Genomic DNA, 14,838 nt, shown 5'->3' with positions numbered 1-14,838 from the left:
TCTTTTAAATTTTCCATACTGATTCCTGATGCTCTTAACATCTGGAGAACTGCATCCATACAAACATTTAAACTATCGTTGATGGGTGATTTAGTGTCATGATGCCACAAAACACAACTTTGTCTTTCATCAATGCCATTTTGTTATTAACTATTCTTTGGCCTCATCTACTGCATGATAAAAAATAGTAATAAAAAAGTTTGACTCTGTAATGATAAAAATTTCTGTTTTCTAAAATTTGTATATTCTATGGTTATTTCATGAAAAAAAAAGACTTTTTCATAAGTCCAATGTAGAAACAACAGCAACATTTTCATCCAATTTGTTCTGCTCTTCTGTATTGCTTAGCTACAGTAAAATCATACCCAAGCCTTTTGAAATAATGTATAATAATTTTCTTTTTTTTAATAAAATAAAATATTCTTTAAATTATTAAAGTCATGAATAACAAACATATTGTTTTTACAGGAGCATTATTTGAAGAACTTTTCCCTTCTCCTATGTTACCCGCAATGCTGCGTTTGATAAGATTCATAAAATGTCGAAGATATCTGAGAAGATATGCAAGAGGAATGCTTCCACTAATGTTCAGCTTATATTCATCCATTCCAGCATTTCTGACTGTAGTAATTATACAGTTTATTGCTATGTTTATTTTTGCTATTTTTGGTGTATATTTATTTCACAATATAAAGCAGTTGTGGGACATTAGTGGTGAACTTAGCTTTGGAACATTCCCAAAAGCTATGCTTTTGCTTTTCCAGCTTTCTACTTTAGCAGGTTGGATTGATGTTTTGCAGTGTTTATGTGAATCTGGAAAAAATTCAACATCCGCAATCATTTTTATAGTCTCTTACATAATTATTGTATATTACATAATTATAAAAACACATTTAATTATAATACTAGATAGTTTTGATACAGCTATGTATGAATATGAAAATATACTGTTATGTGAAGATTATGAAATGTTTGCAGAAGTGTGGCAAAAATTTGATATGAATGCTCGAGGCATCATCAAGTTTGGCCATTTGCCAGATCTGTTAGATGCTTTAGAAGAGCCTCTGCATTTTGGAAAACCAAACCGTTTTCTTATTGCAACACTCAACATTCCAATATATGAGGGAGATTTAGTGTTTTATGCTGATGTTATGGATGCTTTGACACGTGATTTTATGAGTCACAAGGCCCATCTGCTTGAGGTAGCTGATAGTATTCCTGGACTTCTTGATAATAAGGGTAAAACACTTAAGAAAATAGGTAGTTCTTTGTGGAGACAAAGGCAAAATCACTGCGCTTTTGTGATTCAAAAAGCATGGAGACAGTATACTGGAAAACTGGTCCAGTCACCAGTATTTTATAGTGAAGTGAGATTAGCTTCTCAAGGAGATAAAGTGGATACTGTTTTGACAGCTGAAATACGTTCCAATAGCAGTCATGCCTCTGTGTAAGTAATTCAAGACACATGAACTGTGACCACATTAATTGAATGCTCTAAGCCACAAAGCTCAGAAAATGTGCTTCCATTTGGATAATAGGACTCTTGAATGAATAATCTTTTAAAGAAAGTGAAATGCTTCATTACATAAATATTGCTCAGTTAACAAATACGTTAATTAAAAATAAAACTTAGATTGAAATTACCATTTTATAAAGAAATGAGTTTTTAAATATATTAAAAAAATAATTTTTGCAGCAATTCTTAATGATAAAAAATTGATACAAATGCTTTCATTGTTTAAGTTTAATAATATTTAGAATAATTATGCAAAATATGTGTAACGTTTTGTCTCATCAAAACACTGTTTTCAGAGCCAAATATTTAAGTAATATATACCACAGTGTTTATATTTTAATGGCTTTTCTTGTTATTTAATATTTAATGATTATTTAAAATTTAAAAACTGGAAAGCAATAATGAATTACATCAGAGTTTCATTTGAACAACTGATTCTTTTATATTTATAATTTTATATGGAAAGTGACACTGAATCAGAAGAAATTAGAAGGAGTATACTGATGAATCTTGTATATCAGTGTATCTTTATAATCAATAACTACTCATAAATAATGAACTGAACTGTTTAAAAAGAAACTAAATACTAGCATTTTGTGCATAATATCTTATACACAAAATGCTAGTAAAAATATATTCATAGCTTCTAATTATAGAATTTTATAGCACAATTTTTTCCAAATATTTTAATGTTTGTTAGAATTTTTCATCTTACTATGCACGCATGAAAATACATTTTGTTGAACTTTTAGAAAACTTATTCATATTCTGAACATGGACTGTTGCCTCTTATGATGTCATTGCGATGATCATTTAAAAATAGTTGTAGTTGATGTTCATGTAATGATCCTTTCACATATCAGAAAAGTTTATCGTCTTATAGATCAATAGACTGACCGAGCTCTTGAAACATGGAGAACAAATAAATAAATTTCTCAAAATTGGAAATTTTATAAAGTTCAACATTAATTACAGAAACATTGATTTACAAAAAAATATAAAAACTCTCATGCTTTATCTTTGTAATAAGGTTTTTCTTAAATATAATATTTTTGGCATTACTATCTTTTAGTCTTCCCCACAGAAAATTTACGTTATAATCAAATTTACATTTTATGCAGTTAATTGTACAATATTTCCATATGATAATAGATAAAAATTTGCTGTGTTGGCATAATTTTCATTAACAACTGTAAATTGTTATTAATTGATTAATTAATAAGATTATAAATGAATCGGTTACTGTATTCATAAATTTGTATTTTACATTTTAAAAATTTAGTCATTTATAATGCATACATTAAAATAATATTTTAATAAATTATAGCCATGTTTTGGTCAATTAACAAGTTAACTGATAAGAGTATCTATTTGTTAGAGTCATCTCGATTCCAGCTTTTTCAAGAAAACTTTTTAGAGCAATAATTAAATACTTCAAATGACTGACAAAATGTTAAAAAAAAATGCTGCTTCTTTTATTCATTAAAATTTAGAATAAAGCCATAGTAGTGACCTGAAAGAATTTCAAAAAATATATCCAGTGTAATCTGACTATGAAATGTTTATAAACAGATGTTTATAAACAGATGTTTATAAACAGATATTACTTAACATTATTAGATTAAATATCTAAGTGAATCACATGTTATATATAGAACTATGTATTTTTTATTTATTATTCAAGGGCACAAATAGAAATCGAAACAATGTATTTAAAAATCATTTCTTAAATCTGTCTCATGTATTATTTTCAATGCATTCAGATTTTATTCTTTCATTTGCATGTATTATGCATTTCACAACTTGTACTGAGATCCTAATAATGTGAAATAGGAGAAATTTTACAATATTTTGAATAGTAGTAGTTGTAAAATATTTGATTCTTACTTGGAGTAGTTTGGAACATAATTCTCTGAAACAATCACCATTTTTTACAACTGTAATGGGTAATGAACAAAGAAAATAAAACATATTTTACAGTGTAATTAAAACTATTTAAATCGCTGTTTTGATTTGGGGAATGGGGCATGAAAATGAATCCTGTATGAAAAGATGTCAATATATAAAGGTATTAAAAGAATAGAACAAATTGCTAGTTAATGAAACTGTATGTGGAACTTTTTGTGATATTGATTAAAAAAAATTTTTTTTTTAATATTAGTAAAAGAAAAGGTGAGCTGAGTAAGACTTTTCACAATCGTCATCACATTAATAAAGCATGAAGATAAGAGGCCATTCAAATATCAGTATGACTTTATCAAAAAACTTTACTTATTAAATGCAATGAAAAGACTTACACATTGTTTTTTATTTCGTCACCTGCCGCTGCAGAACATATTGCAGTGGTTTCAGTGCCCAGGAGGTTTCTAGATTCTAGAAGAATAAACCATTTTATTTTCATATTGGTATTATTGCATAGCATCAATAATGTACTCATCGAACCTTTTTCACTCATAAAAATTTTTAAAGTGGGCCAGTGAGTGAAAGATTCATTATCAAAAAAACACTCACCTCTAAACTGATTTTTGTCTTGAATAAATCTGAGATGAAATGACACCTTCACAAGTCAACAATCCAATGATTTACTGCTCGATAATATTGTGAACCTCCTGCCAACCTTTTGATTACAATTTAACTGATTATGATAAAAAGAAATTCAATTTAGACATGCTGTAAATTATGATTACATTAAACTCTTTGTAGGAATGCTGCATGAAAACTCTTTATATTTGAATGTTCCTCAGAAAATGTCATTTTAAGATAAATTTGCTGATAGTTTTTACATTTTAATACTCTAATTATCTTTCATATATATTTGGTATCTCATTAAAATTATACATGCAAATTTACTTTTGCATGTATAATTTTTAAATATTTACAATAGTTTTCCAGTTCTTGCTATTTATAAATTTAATAATAAAACTTCATGTAACTTCCATTACTTTATTATGATAAGATAGTTTATTATTAAAAATTTTGGATATTTATTCCATATAGTAGTGAAGTCTCATATCCTCAGCTCACCCCTACTGCAAACATATTTACTGTGATAACTCAAGCCAGTAAGTTTAAATCGATTTTTGTAATAATTTTCTATAATTGAAATTTTGTTATATTTAATTGAAAATAAGTGAAAATTATTTTTTATAGAATTAGAAACATGCTACGTAAAGCAATGAAAAAATAAAATTATTTCTTTCGATTCATCATTTTTTCAGCAATTATTCCTCATATATGAGTTTGCTTATAGGAAAGGGATTTCCTTCACTATGCTTTTCGTTGAATTATTCTTACTGGCTTTGTGAACAATGAATAAAAGAGAAATATAACTTAGTATTTACTCATGCGTTAACAAATTGTTTTTATTACATGCTAAAGAAACTATATCACTACTATTAAGTGATCAAAATGGTATCTAAATGTTTAAACTGCACAGAAAATGATTTAAGGTCATTGGACCTTTGATTAGGTGATTGTGGTGAAATGCTTATGAACTAAATTTTGTTAGGAATATTTCAATATATGAATTCGATATATTTCCCTACTGAGGCCACTGCTAACTATATCCTTCCTTCTGTAGATATATATATATAACATTTACTCTTCATAATACAAAAAAATTCCAACATAGAATTTAAGTTAGGAAATCAAATACGTATTTGACAGACCTGCATGTTGCAATCAAGTCTCACTGTTCTGAATACATATGCTCATAGAATGTGTGTATATACATACATATATGTATACATAAATATACAAATTTATTTTTATATATTTTTAGCAGCTGTTGTGTTGATTTTACTATGTACAGTTTGTGCTTACAGTAAAAGCATTTATGTATATTGCAATGTGTTGTAGATGCATATTTGGATGACTTTGTTATATACAATACTTCCAAATTAAAATGTATCAAGTCAGATTACTGTCAAATTTCAAGTTTCATTTGACAAGTCTGACAGCTGTGTTATTAATGTACAAATAAAAAGTTTAACAATCAAAATTTTTCAAAAATTCTTTAATTTTTACAAACTCTTAGAGATGAAAGTAAGAAGTTCTATTACAAAATTCTAACTTGTGAACAAAAACATACACAATATTTACAACACATTTAAAATAAAATATGGGATGAAAAGGGTATAAAATCTGCATAAAAAATGTTTAATCACTTTCTTCACTATCAACTATGTCTTGTAAGCATGAGAAATTCTTTAATGGTGTTGGACTCTTTTTTATTTGTCTTGAGTTATTTGAAGACAAACCTCTTTTGGGACGGCCTTAAAAATTATATTAATAAATTAATTATGCCTTTTAAAATAATGCATTAATTTAAAAATGATATATGCATGTGAATATAATATACCTTGTGACTGGAGAATGTTTGTAACATCCAGTTCTGCTATTTCCTTTTTTGTTTCTATTTTCTTCTTCAACTTCTTACATTTTTCTAGAGTTGGGCGACCTGCAATTTGCAAGAATCAGTTTGGATAGAATGCCTTCATGGAGAACTAAGGTAAACTCACGAGTTATAGAAGTGAAAAATTAATTTAATATGATTAGGAAACATAAGCCATACAAAGGAGTAAAAATAGTGAATCATAATTTTTCTTTTAATTTATCAGTTTTTCAGTAATTATTCCCAATGTGAGTTTCCAGTAGAAAGATAATTTTTTAGCATTATGCTTTTTACTGAATTAACAAAAACTTCATGCAGCTAAATATTTCAGTTCCAAAAATATATGGAACCAAGAACACATTTGTGTTTCATGAATTCAGCCCTTTGGATACAGGTTAGACCAAATTATTCAAAATGACAAGAATCTGGAATAATTCTTGCATAACATTCAATGCATTAAAATTTTACAAATGTAAGAGAAGAACATTTTATGCATCAATATTCATAATGTGATAATGGAATACTAAATGAAACTACTTAGCTAATCAGAATTGCCTCTGACAAACATGAATTTGATATTTGTTTGATTTTAGTAATTAATGAGAAGGAGAATAAAAAGACTATTAGAAAATACAATATATACTATAGATGTGACAATATAGTAAGTGTAGAATTTACATTTTATATATTGCTCTACATATAGGGAAAAGGGGAATGAAAGTAGTAGTTATATATCTGTGACATACAAAAAAGGTTTCATATCTTTATATACAGTATTTGCAGATATGAATAATTAATATTTCATGACACCAACTACAAATTCAAAAGTACTATATGTTATAGAATCAGGGGTGTTTGTGGGACCCCAAAAAATCCCCTGAAACTTTTACGGACTTACTACCGACATTTTGGAATTTCGAGAAGGGGGGGGAGAGAAATGAAAAATTACAATTATGAAGTATTGAATGACCAAATTATAAAAGTTCAATGAATTACTTTTGTTTTGCAAAATTAATAACCATAAATTTTCAAATATATAAACTACTACATTTTATGTAAATATTTTAAATTACCTGAATTAATTCTTTAAAAAAATTATCTAATTTCTGCTGCTTTTTTTATTTTCTGATGTTTGTGGGCTTGTCTTTCTTTTGTGGTGAACTTCATAATTGCAGGAAGGTTGACTTTTATTTTTCTCATTTACAGTTGAAGAAATTTCCTCGAGAACTGCACATGCAGAGGTAGAAGCAGTTTGCTTTTCTGCTAATATAGAAGGTTTTTCAGAGACTTTTATAGGTGACTCATCTGAAATACATGTTTTTAAGTCCTCCTGATATGTTTTCCAACTTCTGTTCATATTCAGTAAGACATTTTTGTGAATTGGATCAGTCATTGGATTTTTGAGCCATATTTTTCACATGAGGTTTCTTTAGAAGCCATTAAATCATATTTAATAGTCTGCACTGCATCTATGGAAGCAGCTAAGGCAGGCTTTGACCAACTTAGCCAATGTAGGATACTTATAATCAGTTGTGAAATCATCTTTTAAATTAAAAACTTTAGACCAATATTTATCAATTGTACACTTGACTTGATTTCCACTTTCATCAGATGTGTAGAGCATTTCTTTGGTGATATCAATATCACTCTGGTATAACTTATTTCAGCTTCTACTTTTGACTTTTCATTATCACTAAAAATATGGGACATAAAAGATGATAATTTTTCAAAAGCTAATATTGTACTGGTTTTACCTCTAAGCTCTGGATCTAATGCTGTAAAACTAATTAGATATGAATTTTTAAGGGGTAATTTCTGTTTCATATGCTGTGCTGTATTAGTATAAACTTTCATCAGAGAAATTTGGAATTTTGCTATTGGATGATTTTTTGATAATTTCTTCAGGAGAGTGAAAGCTTCTGCACCAGTAAATATTACTTTGCTAGGTAGATGGAATTCTGGATTTGTGACATCAACCTTTAATAAATCATTATAAGATGTGCACTCTATATTTTCTGGCTTCATAAGAAAAGAGAAAAATTTTGCCATCAATTTATAAATACTGGAATGTATTAAATGAAGCATTGGTTTTTTTGTTTCAAATAATTTAATATATGTGTTGAACTCTAATACTGCTGAATATAATGCCATATGCAATAAAGTTTTGTTTTGCATAACAAATAACCCATTTAGTCAGAGTCGTAGCTAGGGTTTTCAGTGCCCAGGGACAACTGAAGATTTCGTGCCCCCTACTGCTTGCCAAGGATGGAAAACATTTAATTCTAAAATGTCGTAACATCAGTTTGGCGCCCCTTGGATTCTGTGCCCGGGGGCAGATGCTCCCCTCTAGTTACGCCCATGCATTTAGTATTCTTTTTTTTTCGAGCTAAAGCATCCTTTGTGAGTTGTTGGGAATGCAAGCAAGAATACACCCCTTCAACAATTTTTTTCTGAGCTGCAGAAATATTTCTTTTATTGTATACAGTTTCAACATAAGAAAAATAATCCCCTTTATCAGTTTTATCCAAGTAGTGAAAATAAAATGAATTAAGAGCATCCCACAGATCTTTGATTCTTTCTAAAACACATAAAATGTACACCCACCTACGGTCTGGTCTCTTCAAGGGCTTAAGTTTTTTAATGGCAAGGGATTCACAGATTTTGAAAAAATTTTCTCTTTTACTGCAGCTTTTCATATCAAAATAGATGTCATCAAACAAATCTTCTAAGTATCTATCAAAACATGAAGCAATTTTTTTTGCACAGTTATTAGCTGTGTGACATGTGTCACCATCAATATAAGTGGGGTGCTTTGTTTGATCGTAGTCTGGTTTCAACACCCTTTTTTTTCCCACGCATGGTGTTGCATGAGTCCATTAATACACTAATTAAGTTTGCCCATGGAATATTATTATCTTCAATAATATTAACAACTTCTTTAAAAACAGCTTCTGAATTGCAAGATTCCATCTTTAGAGATGCAAAATGATGAACTACAACTTCATTTTGATTGTTGTCATAAAATTGCACCAATATTGCCAGTATAATTTCTTGAGCATTGCTAGTACTTTCATCCAAATTTAGAGAAAATGGAGTCTCCTTTAAAGTTTTAATGATATTTTCCTTAATAGTTTTTGCGAGCCCATATTTCATCTTATAACATGCAGTAGTCCTGGACATTTCCAACGAATTTAGTGCTGTATGATCGCGGCTCAACTGTTTGCAGAGTTCAATTAAATTGGGAGCTACATTGGAAGAAAGAGAATTCTCGATGATAAACGAAGTTATTAATACCTCTTGGCGTGCTTTTCTTGTCACTATATCCAATGGCCGAGCATCAGTCTCCAGTAAGTCATCAGTATTTTTTGAATTAGCATAATTACTTAATAATTACTTAATTACTTGAATTAGCATAATTACTTACATTCAATGACTTAAAGTCATTAAATGTCTAATGCACTTTGAATATTTTATGTGCGTCACAGTTTTAGAATGATTTGTGAAAGCCTTGAATCCTTCCCCACCATACTTCAGCAGTGAGTTACAAAAAACACAATATGCTTGTCCAGCAACATTTATTTTCTTGCACCATGTGCCGATGGTATCCCCATTACCATCTCTCCGTTCAATCCAATTCCACCTAAATGCATTCCGGACACCTTCTTCTAATTGCATAATATCACTATTTATATCGAGAAATTTCATAGTGAAATTCTCTTGCGTACATAAATAAAAAAATATTTCAATAAACGAAACGAAAAATTTACACGTGCATCAATAAATGAAACGAAAATTTTACACAGCGGAGAAAAAAAAGTTGAGAAGCGATCAATGACAAATAGCTAATAAGGCAAAAAATCCCCCTTCTCTACTTATTGGCGCCACGCCAGGAGAGATAAGACCTTTGAACCCAGAGTCACGCGATCGCACATCTGGTCGAACAAAGTTTCTCCCTTTTTTTCTGCCGCACCTACTTGCCGAAAAGAATCCAGAAGAGAATGTCCGAGAACCGGGGGAATGAGTCATAACTCTCAATAAGGAAAGGACAAAAAAGAAGTTTTTCCCCCCTTTTCATGCATTATCACTGCCTTTGGAGAAAGAAAGGAAAAGTTTTCACCATACACACTGACCTTGCGTTTTCTGCTTTCAAAGCAAACAAAATTACCCAGATCAAAATAAATAATTCATTATTATTTCTACTTCCTTTTGAACAACGATCCCCCGAATTTCCGGGTATCGAAGTTCAAAATCCCCAGAATTCTGGGGTTTCCCCGGAGCACAAACACCCCTGTAGGATACAAAATCATTAAATGCCAAAACTAATTTTGTAATTTCTCCCTAAATCTCAGTTCATCTTTTGTTCTTCAGTTTTATTTGTTAATTTCATATAAGAAAGGAACCTGAATTCTATAACTTTTTTAAAAGATAATAATTATTTTACTAATTGGAAATTTGACTCCATCAAGGCAAATCAGATTTTTTATTTAGAGAACTGTCCCAACTAAATGTTTAGACTGTTTTCTTATTTGGAGACTTGATTTTTTTTATTCTTGTTTTGAGAAACTTTATAATATCAAAATTATCTAGGATCAGTATTTAAAGAAACAAATTCTATTGGCACCTTTCTTTTGAACCCCCTATAAAATTGAATGAAAATGATAATTTAAAAGATAAGCATCTTCTTTTAAATATGTTTGATTTTCAAGATTTGCATAACAAATGCTATTGGCACCTTTTTTTTAACCCCCTATAAAACTGAATGAAAATTATCATTTAAAAGATAAGCAACTTTTTAAAATATGCTTGATTTTCAAGATCTGCATGGTACTTTTTCAGAATATTTAAGTGGTAACTGGTTAGTTAAAAGCTTTATGAAATCAATGAACAATGGGGAAGAAAAAAAAAAAAAAAAAAAAAAAAAAAAAAAAAAAAAAAAAAAAAAGATTCCAGTAGAAATCCAACAAATATTGTAATGGGAACTAAAAGTCTCATTTTCTTAATTTGCAGAAATACACTGTGAGAACATAGTTTCGAGTTGATTATACAATAGTTTTTTTTAAGGGATAACTTTTAATGAATTAAAAAAGTATGTGCTATTATTAAAAAAGAAAAGTACCGTAATGTATTTAATCAATCACTTTTAAAATATGAATCCTTGAAGTCAAAGAATAAATTGGAGTGGAAAGTTAAAATTTACTTACCTTTTAAACCTTCTTTTTGTAACAGTTCCATCAGCTTTTCAACTTTTGACTTTACAGATTGACAGTTTTCAAAAAGTTTTGGGTAAGAGTTCACACGTATACCAGCTGTTCTGACATATTTTTTTAAATGCTCAATCTTTGCTTCTGAAGCACTGCTTATTTTTTCCACCTATATGGTAATATAAACATGAATTTTATTCTATATTAAATTTTTTCATATTTACTGTAATTTTCATATTAAAGGACTATTTCAAAATAAATGTTTACAGCCACAGAAAGGTACTAAGAATCAAAGAATTTAATGGAATTTATTGAAGATTATTGTGAAAATTAAGAAAAAAATTCTATGATTTTTAAAGTGTGACCACAACATCTGAAATCATTTGTAATTTGATAGCATGTTTTCATTTGTGTCTCATGATATAATAATCCTAGTCAGCCTGCCATAATAAACATTTTTTAGAATGTTCAGACGTATTTTGAAATATCAATTCGAAAATGATTATTTATGTTAAGGAGAAACTGATTTTTCACTTGGAAGTTTCAAAAATAATAAAAGAGAAGAAAATGAGCTGTGATTGAAAATTTTTTGACGAGAAATTAAAATTGCAGTTAGATTAAAACAAATATAATACTTTTTATACACAAGGACAATTCTAACTTGAAAGGGCCTTCAGTTCTTTGTTTATAGTAACTATTCAAATACATTTTGAAATTAGATGTTCAATGGAAATGTTGCAAATGATTTTCACAGGACATCTAATTCAAAATATAACCTGCAGTTATAGCTACTGCAGTCATCGAGTCAGAAAAAACTCAACCACCATTTTTTAATATTATTTGAAGCAAAATGTATACATTAACAGACATTTTTAAGACATCTAATTCAATAAACCTCAGACTGGATGCCCTAGAAACAGAAGAGAATGGAGAAGCTGGAATTTAGAAGGATAAGAGTGGAGGGCATTCAAGAAGCATTAGTTTTAAATAAGGAAAAAATAATGTGAATATATGCGTTTTCCTTAGAGACTTCTTCGTAAAAGCATCTCTTCACCTAGGCAGATAGCTGTTATGTGGTTTGATGCATTCAAGTAATAAAAATTAGCCTTCTGCTAGCTGGTTGTGTTGATCTACGCCATCCAAAAGGACAAATGGGAGAGATGCCTATAAATAAATCTCTTGCACTTTTACTTCTATATGAAAAAAAGGGAAAATCCACATTACTGGCCTAATAAAGTGACGATAACATTATGATGTGGGCTTGTCTACAGTCCTCAGGATTTTCACTGGGAACCAAATCTAAGGTCTTTCAATTGCTAGTTGTAGGTGCTAAGGACACAAGCGAGGAATGCCTTTAATACCTTACAAGTTTATTTCCTTGTATTATTTTTTATATTCTGCCTATAAAAATTATAATAACTGTAATACTTTTATAGGTGCTCACAAAACAATATCGCTACTTGTACTTTTAGACTTGTAATTACATCGGTGTTCAAAATATAACTAATTCACAAGCTCTGGCAATTAAGAATTTCATGAAATTAGAAACTTTCGTCAGCAAGAAACTGAATGGTGTGTTTACTTATCCTTCTCCCTTTGCTGGTAGGCTGGGTTCCCTTAAGAGACAAATTTTTATTATCTGTGATTTCTCTTTGACTTTTAAACTATATGTGAGAATTAATCTACAAGACATCAATGTTCATAGATTTGTAGTGTTTTGGATTAATTCATAATTCCATAACCATAAAAGGGTTTGGCTTCACATCTCAGATTACCTGTATCCCTTTAAGAGTATTCAATTTTTAACAAGACATTGCAACATTACTACCTATCTGTCTTTACAACTAGATGGCTATAGGAAGATTCCATTGACATTGTCAGCTGCAGTTTCCATACACAAACTCTCTGTAGCATTTATAGAATGCATTAGTAAGTTATTAAATGGATCCTATTTCATTCAATGTAATACAATTATGGGATATTCTGCAGTATTTGTGGACCACCATGCCACTTACTAACTGCTGAAACACTTTTAAAGGCTGGAAGAGACCTATTAGCAAGCTTCTAACCCATGACTTTTGGCCTATGAATATATATTATTCATTATATATTATATAATATTTATATATTATATATATATATACAGAGTGCTCGTTAAATATCTGGCAAAAGTGTAAAGGCAGGTAGAAGGGACTAAAATAAAAGATTTTGTAATGGAATGTATGTGTTCAAATAGCACATTCAAGTGTTACAGGGGGCTGTTAAATAGGAAATAACAACATTCTGCTGGCATGATTTGTCATTTCCTGTGCTGATTTCCTATGGGATGCATTGTTTCCCAAAAAGCATAGCTTGCTGACATGTATTATATCTGTATGCTTCAGAAAGAAATGGAGCAGTTACTCAAACGAGGATAGGGCAGGGGTCGGTAACCTATTCAAACAGAAGAGCCAAACGTTACAGTTTACAAAATTTCCCAGTTTTTAAAGAGCCACTAAAAAGTTTCATTTCAGTATTATAGTTTTGCTTATATATATTTGATTTTTGACTTAAAATAAACGGCTTTAAATACGGAATAATATATATGTATAAACACAAATATAGATAGTTACATCAATGGGAGCACTGGCTTTGCATGCCTTTTGAATGATTGATTAAATCTGGCTTATAGCTTGTTGATTTAAGTTTCAAGCACGACTCAAGATTTTTATTCGTTAGTTGACTTCAAACTTTACTTTTTATTATATGCATGCAAGAGAACGCTTGCTCGCACGGATATGTCAACCTGAAGATCATCAGTACTCCATATGCCAACTTCTTCAGCTCACTATGTCATTCTGGAAGACTATTCCTTGCGCCGAATATATGAGGGCCTCAACTCGCAGAATTTCGTTTAGAGCTGTCCACTTGTGTTGCTCGATGTGCATGCATTTCTGGACCTCCATCTCTTCCAACTTGCTCTTGAGTTCTGTTAACTTGCCACTCCACAAGTCTTTAGTGTTCAAATATAGCAGTTGAATTTAAAGCAATCCAGCATCAATTCCAAAGGTTTCATTGTCGATATCATTTGTATTTGCGTTGAGAGGATTTAGTATGAACGCAAGAGTATTTTTGTTTGTTTTGAATTGCTCGAATTTCTCAGCGAATCCATCCTTCATGTTTTTTAAAGCTATGTTGAAGTAATTCGTGTCAATAGTTGCGTTGGTCTCATTGTGATATACTTCAGATTTTCAAAATTAATTAATATATCGCTCTCCATGTCTTCAACAAAAATAAGTACCATATTTGACGGCATATAAGGCGTACTTTTTTCCCTAAATTTGGTCTCAAAAAAGTTACCTGCGTCTTATATGTGAAGGTCACAGGTTAACTTTCAATACTGAATGCTATTTTTAGCCCGGATAAACATATAGATACACATAACTTTTTCTACATCTACATGTGTGTGGCCTTCTAAATAAGGGTGTGTCTTATATGCCGTGAAATACAGTAATTTGTTTTCGAAACAAGCTACTTCTTCAAGCTAGGTGTAGGCTGGGTTTCCCTTTCTTTGCAGTTTTATATTTAGTTTCATTGTGGTGAGGCCCAGTGGTGCAGTGGCTAGCGCATCGCGCAGCAGCACCAGAGGTACGGGGTTCGATTCACAGGCTGGGCAAGGTTGACTACCATGAAGTAGAATTTTTGCAGCCGTTTGTCTTCTTCCGATTCGGAATGGTCAATGTTTTTTT

At 30.2% G+C, this 14,838-nt stretch overlaps 2 protein-coding genes across 3 annotated transcripts in view; one reads left to right on the top strand and one right to left on the bottom strand.

The window, feature by feature from the left end:
• Window positions 1-5,516, top strand: part of LOC118197285 (sodium channel protein PaFPC1-like) — a 70,470-nt gene extending 64,954 nt beyond the window's left edge. The window contains exon 28 of the mRNA XM_085812672.1: window positions 469-5,516. Within this exon, the coding sequence (XP_085668798.1) occupies window positions 469-1,451 (983 nt within the window). The 3' untranslated portion in view covers window positions 1,452-5,516. The remainder of the gene's footprint in view (window positions 1-468) is intronic.
• The window catches only part of LOC118205439 (uncharacterized), a 118,686-nt gene continuing 109,360 nt past the window's right edge, over window positions 5,513-14,838 (bottom strand). For both annotated transcript variants that reach the window (XM_085812675.1, XM_085812673.1), the window contains exons 21-23: window positions 11,111-11,279; window positions 5,877-5,975; window positions 5,513-5,790 (exon numbers count right to left, since the gene is read on the bottom strand). In XM_085812675.1, coding sequence (XP_085668801.1) covers window positions 5,675-5,790; window positions 5,877-5,975; window positions 11,111-11,279 — 384 coding nt within the window. In that variant the 3' untranslated portion in view covers window positions 5,513-5,674. The remainder of the gene's footprint in view (window positions 5,791-5,876; window positions 5,976-11,110; window positions 11,280-14,838) is intronic.

This window comes from Stegodyphus dumicola, chromosome 3, assembly GCF_044657685.1.
Source record: "Stegodyphus dumicola isolate Sdum_Otavi_A_Nest chromosome 3, ASM4465768v1".
NCBI classification, from domain to species: domain Eukaryota; kingdom Metazoa; phylum Arthropoda; class Arachnida; order Araneae; family Eresidae; genus Stegodyphus; species Stegodyphus dumicola.
This window is presented reverse-complemented; position numbering and strand designations above follow the sequence as displayed.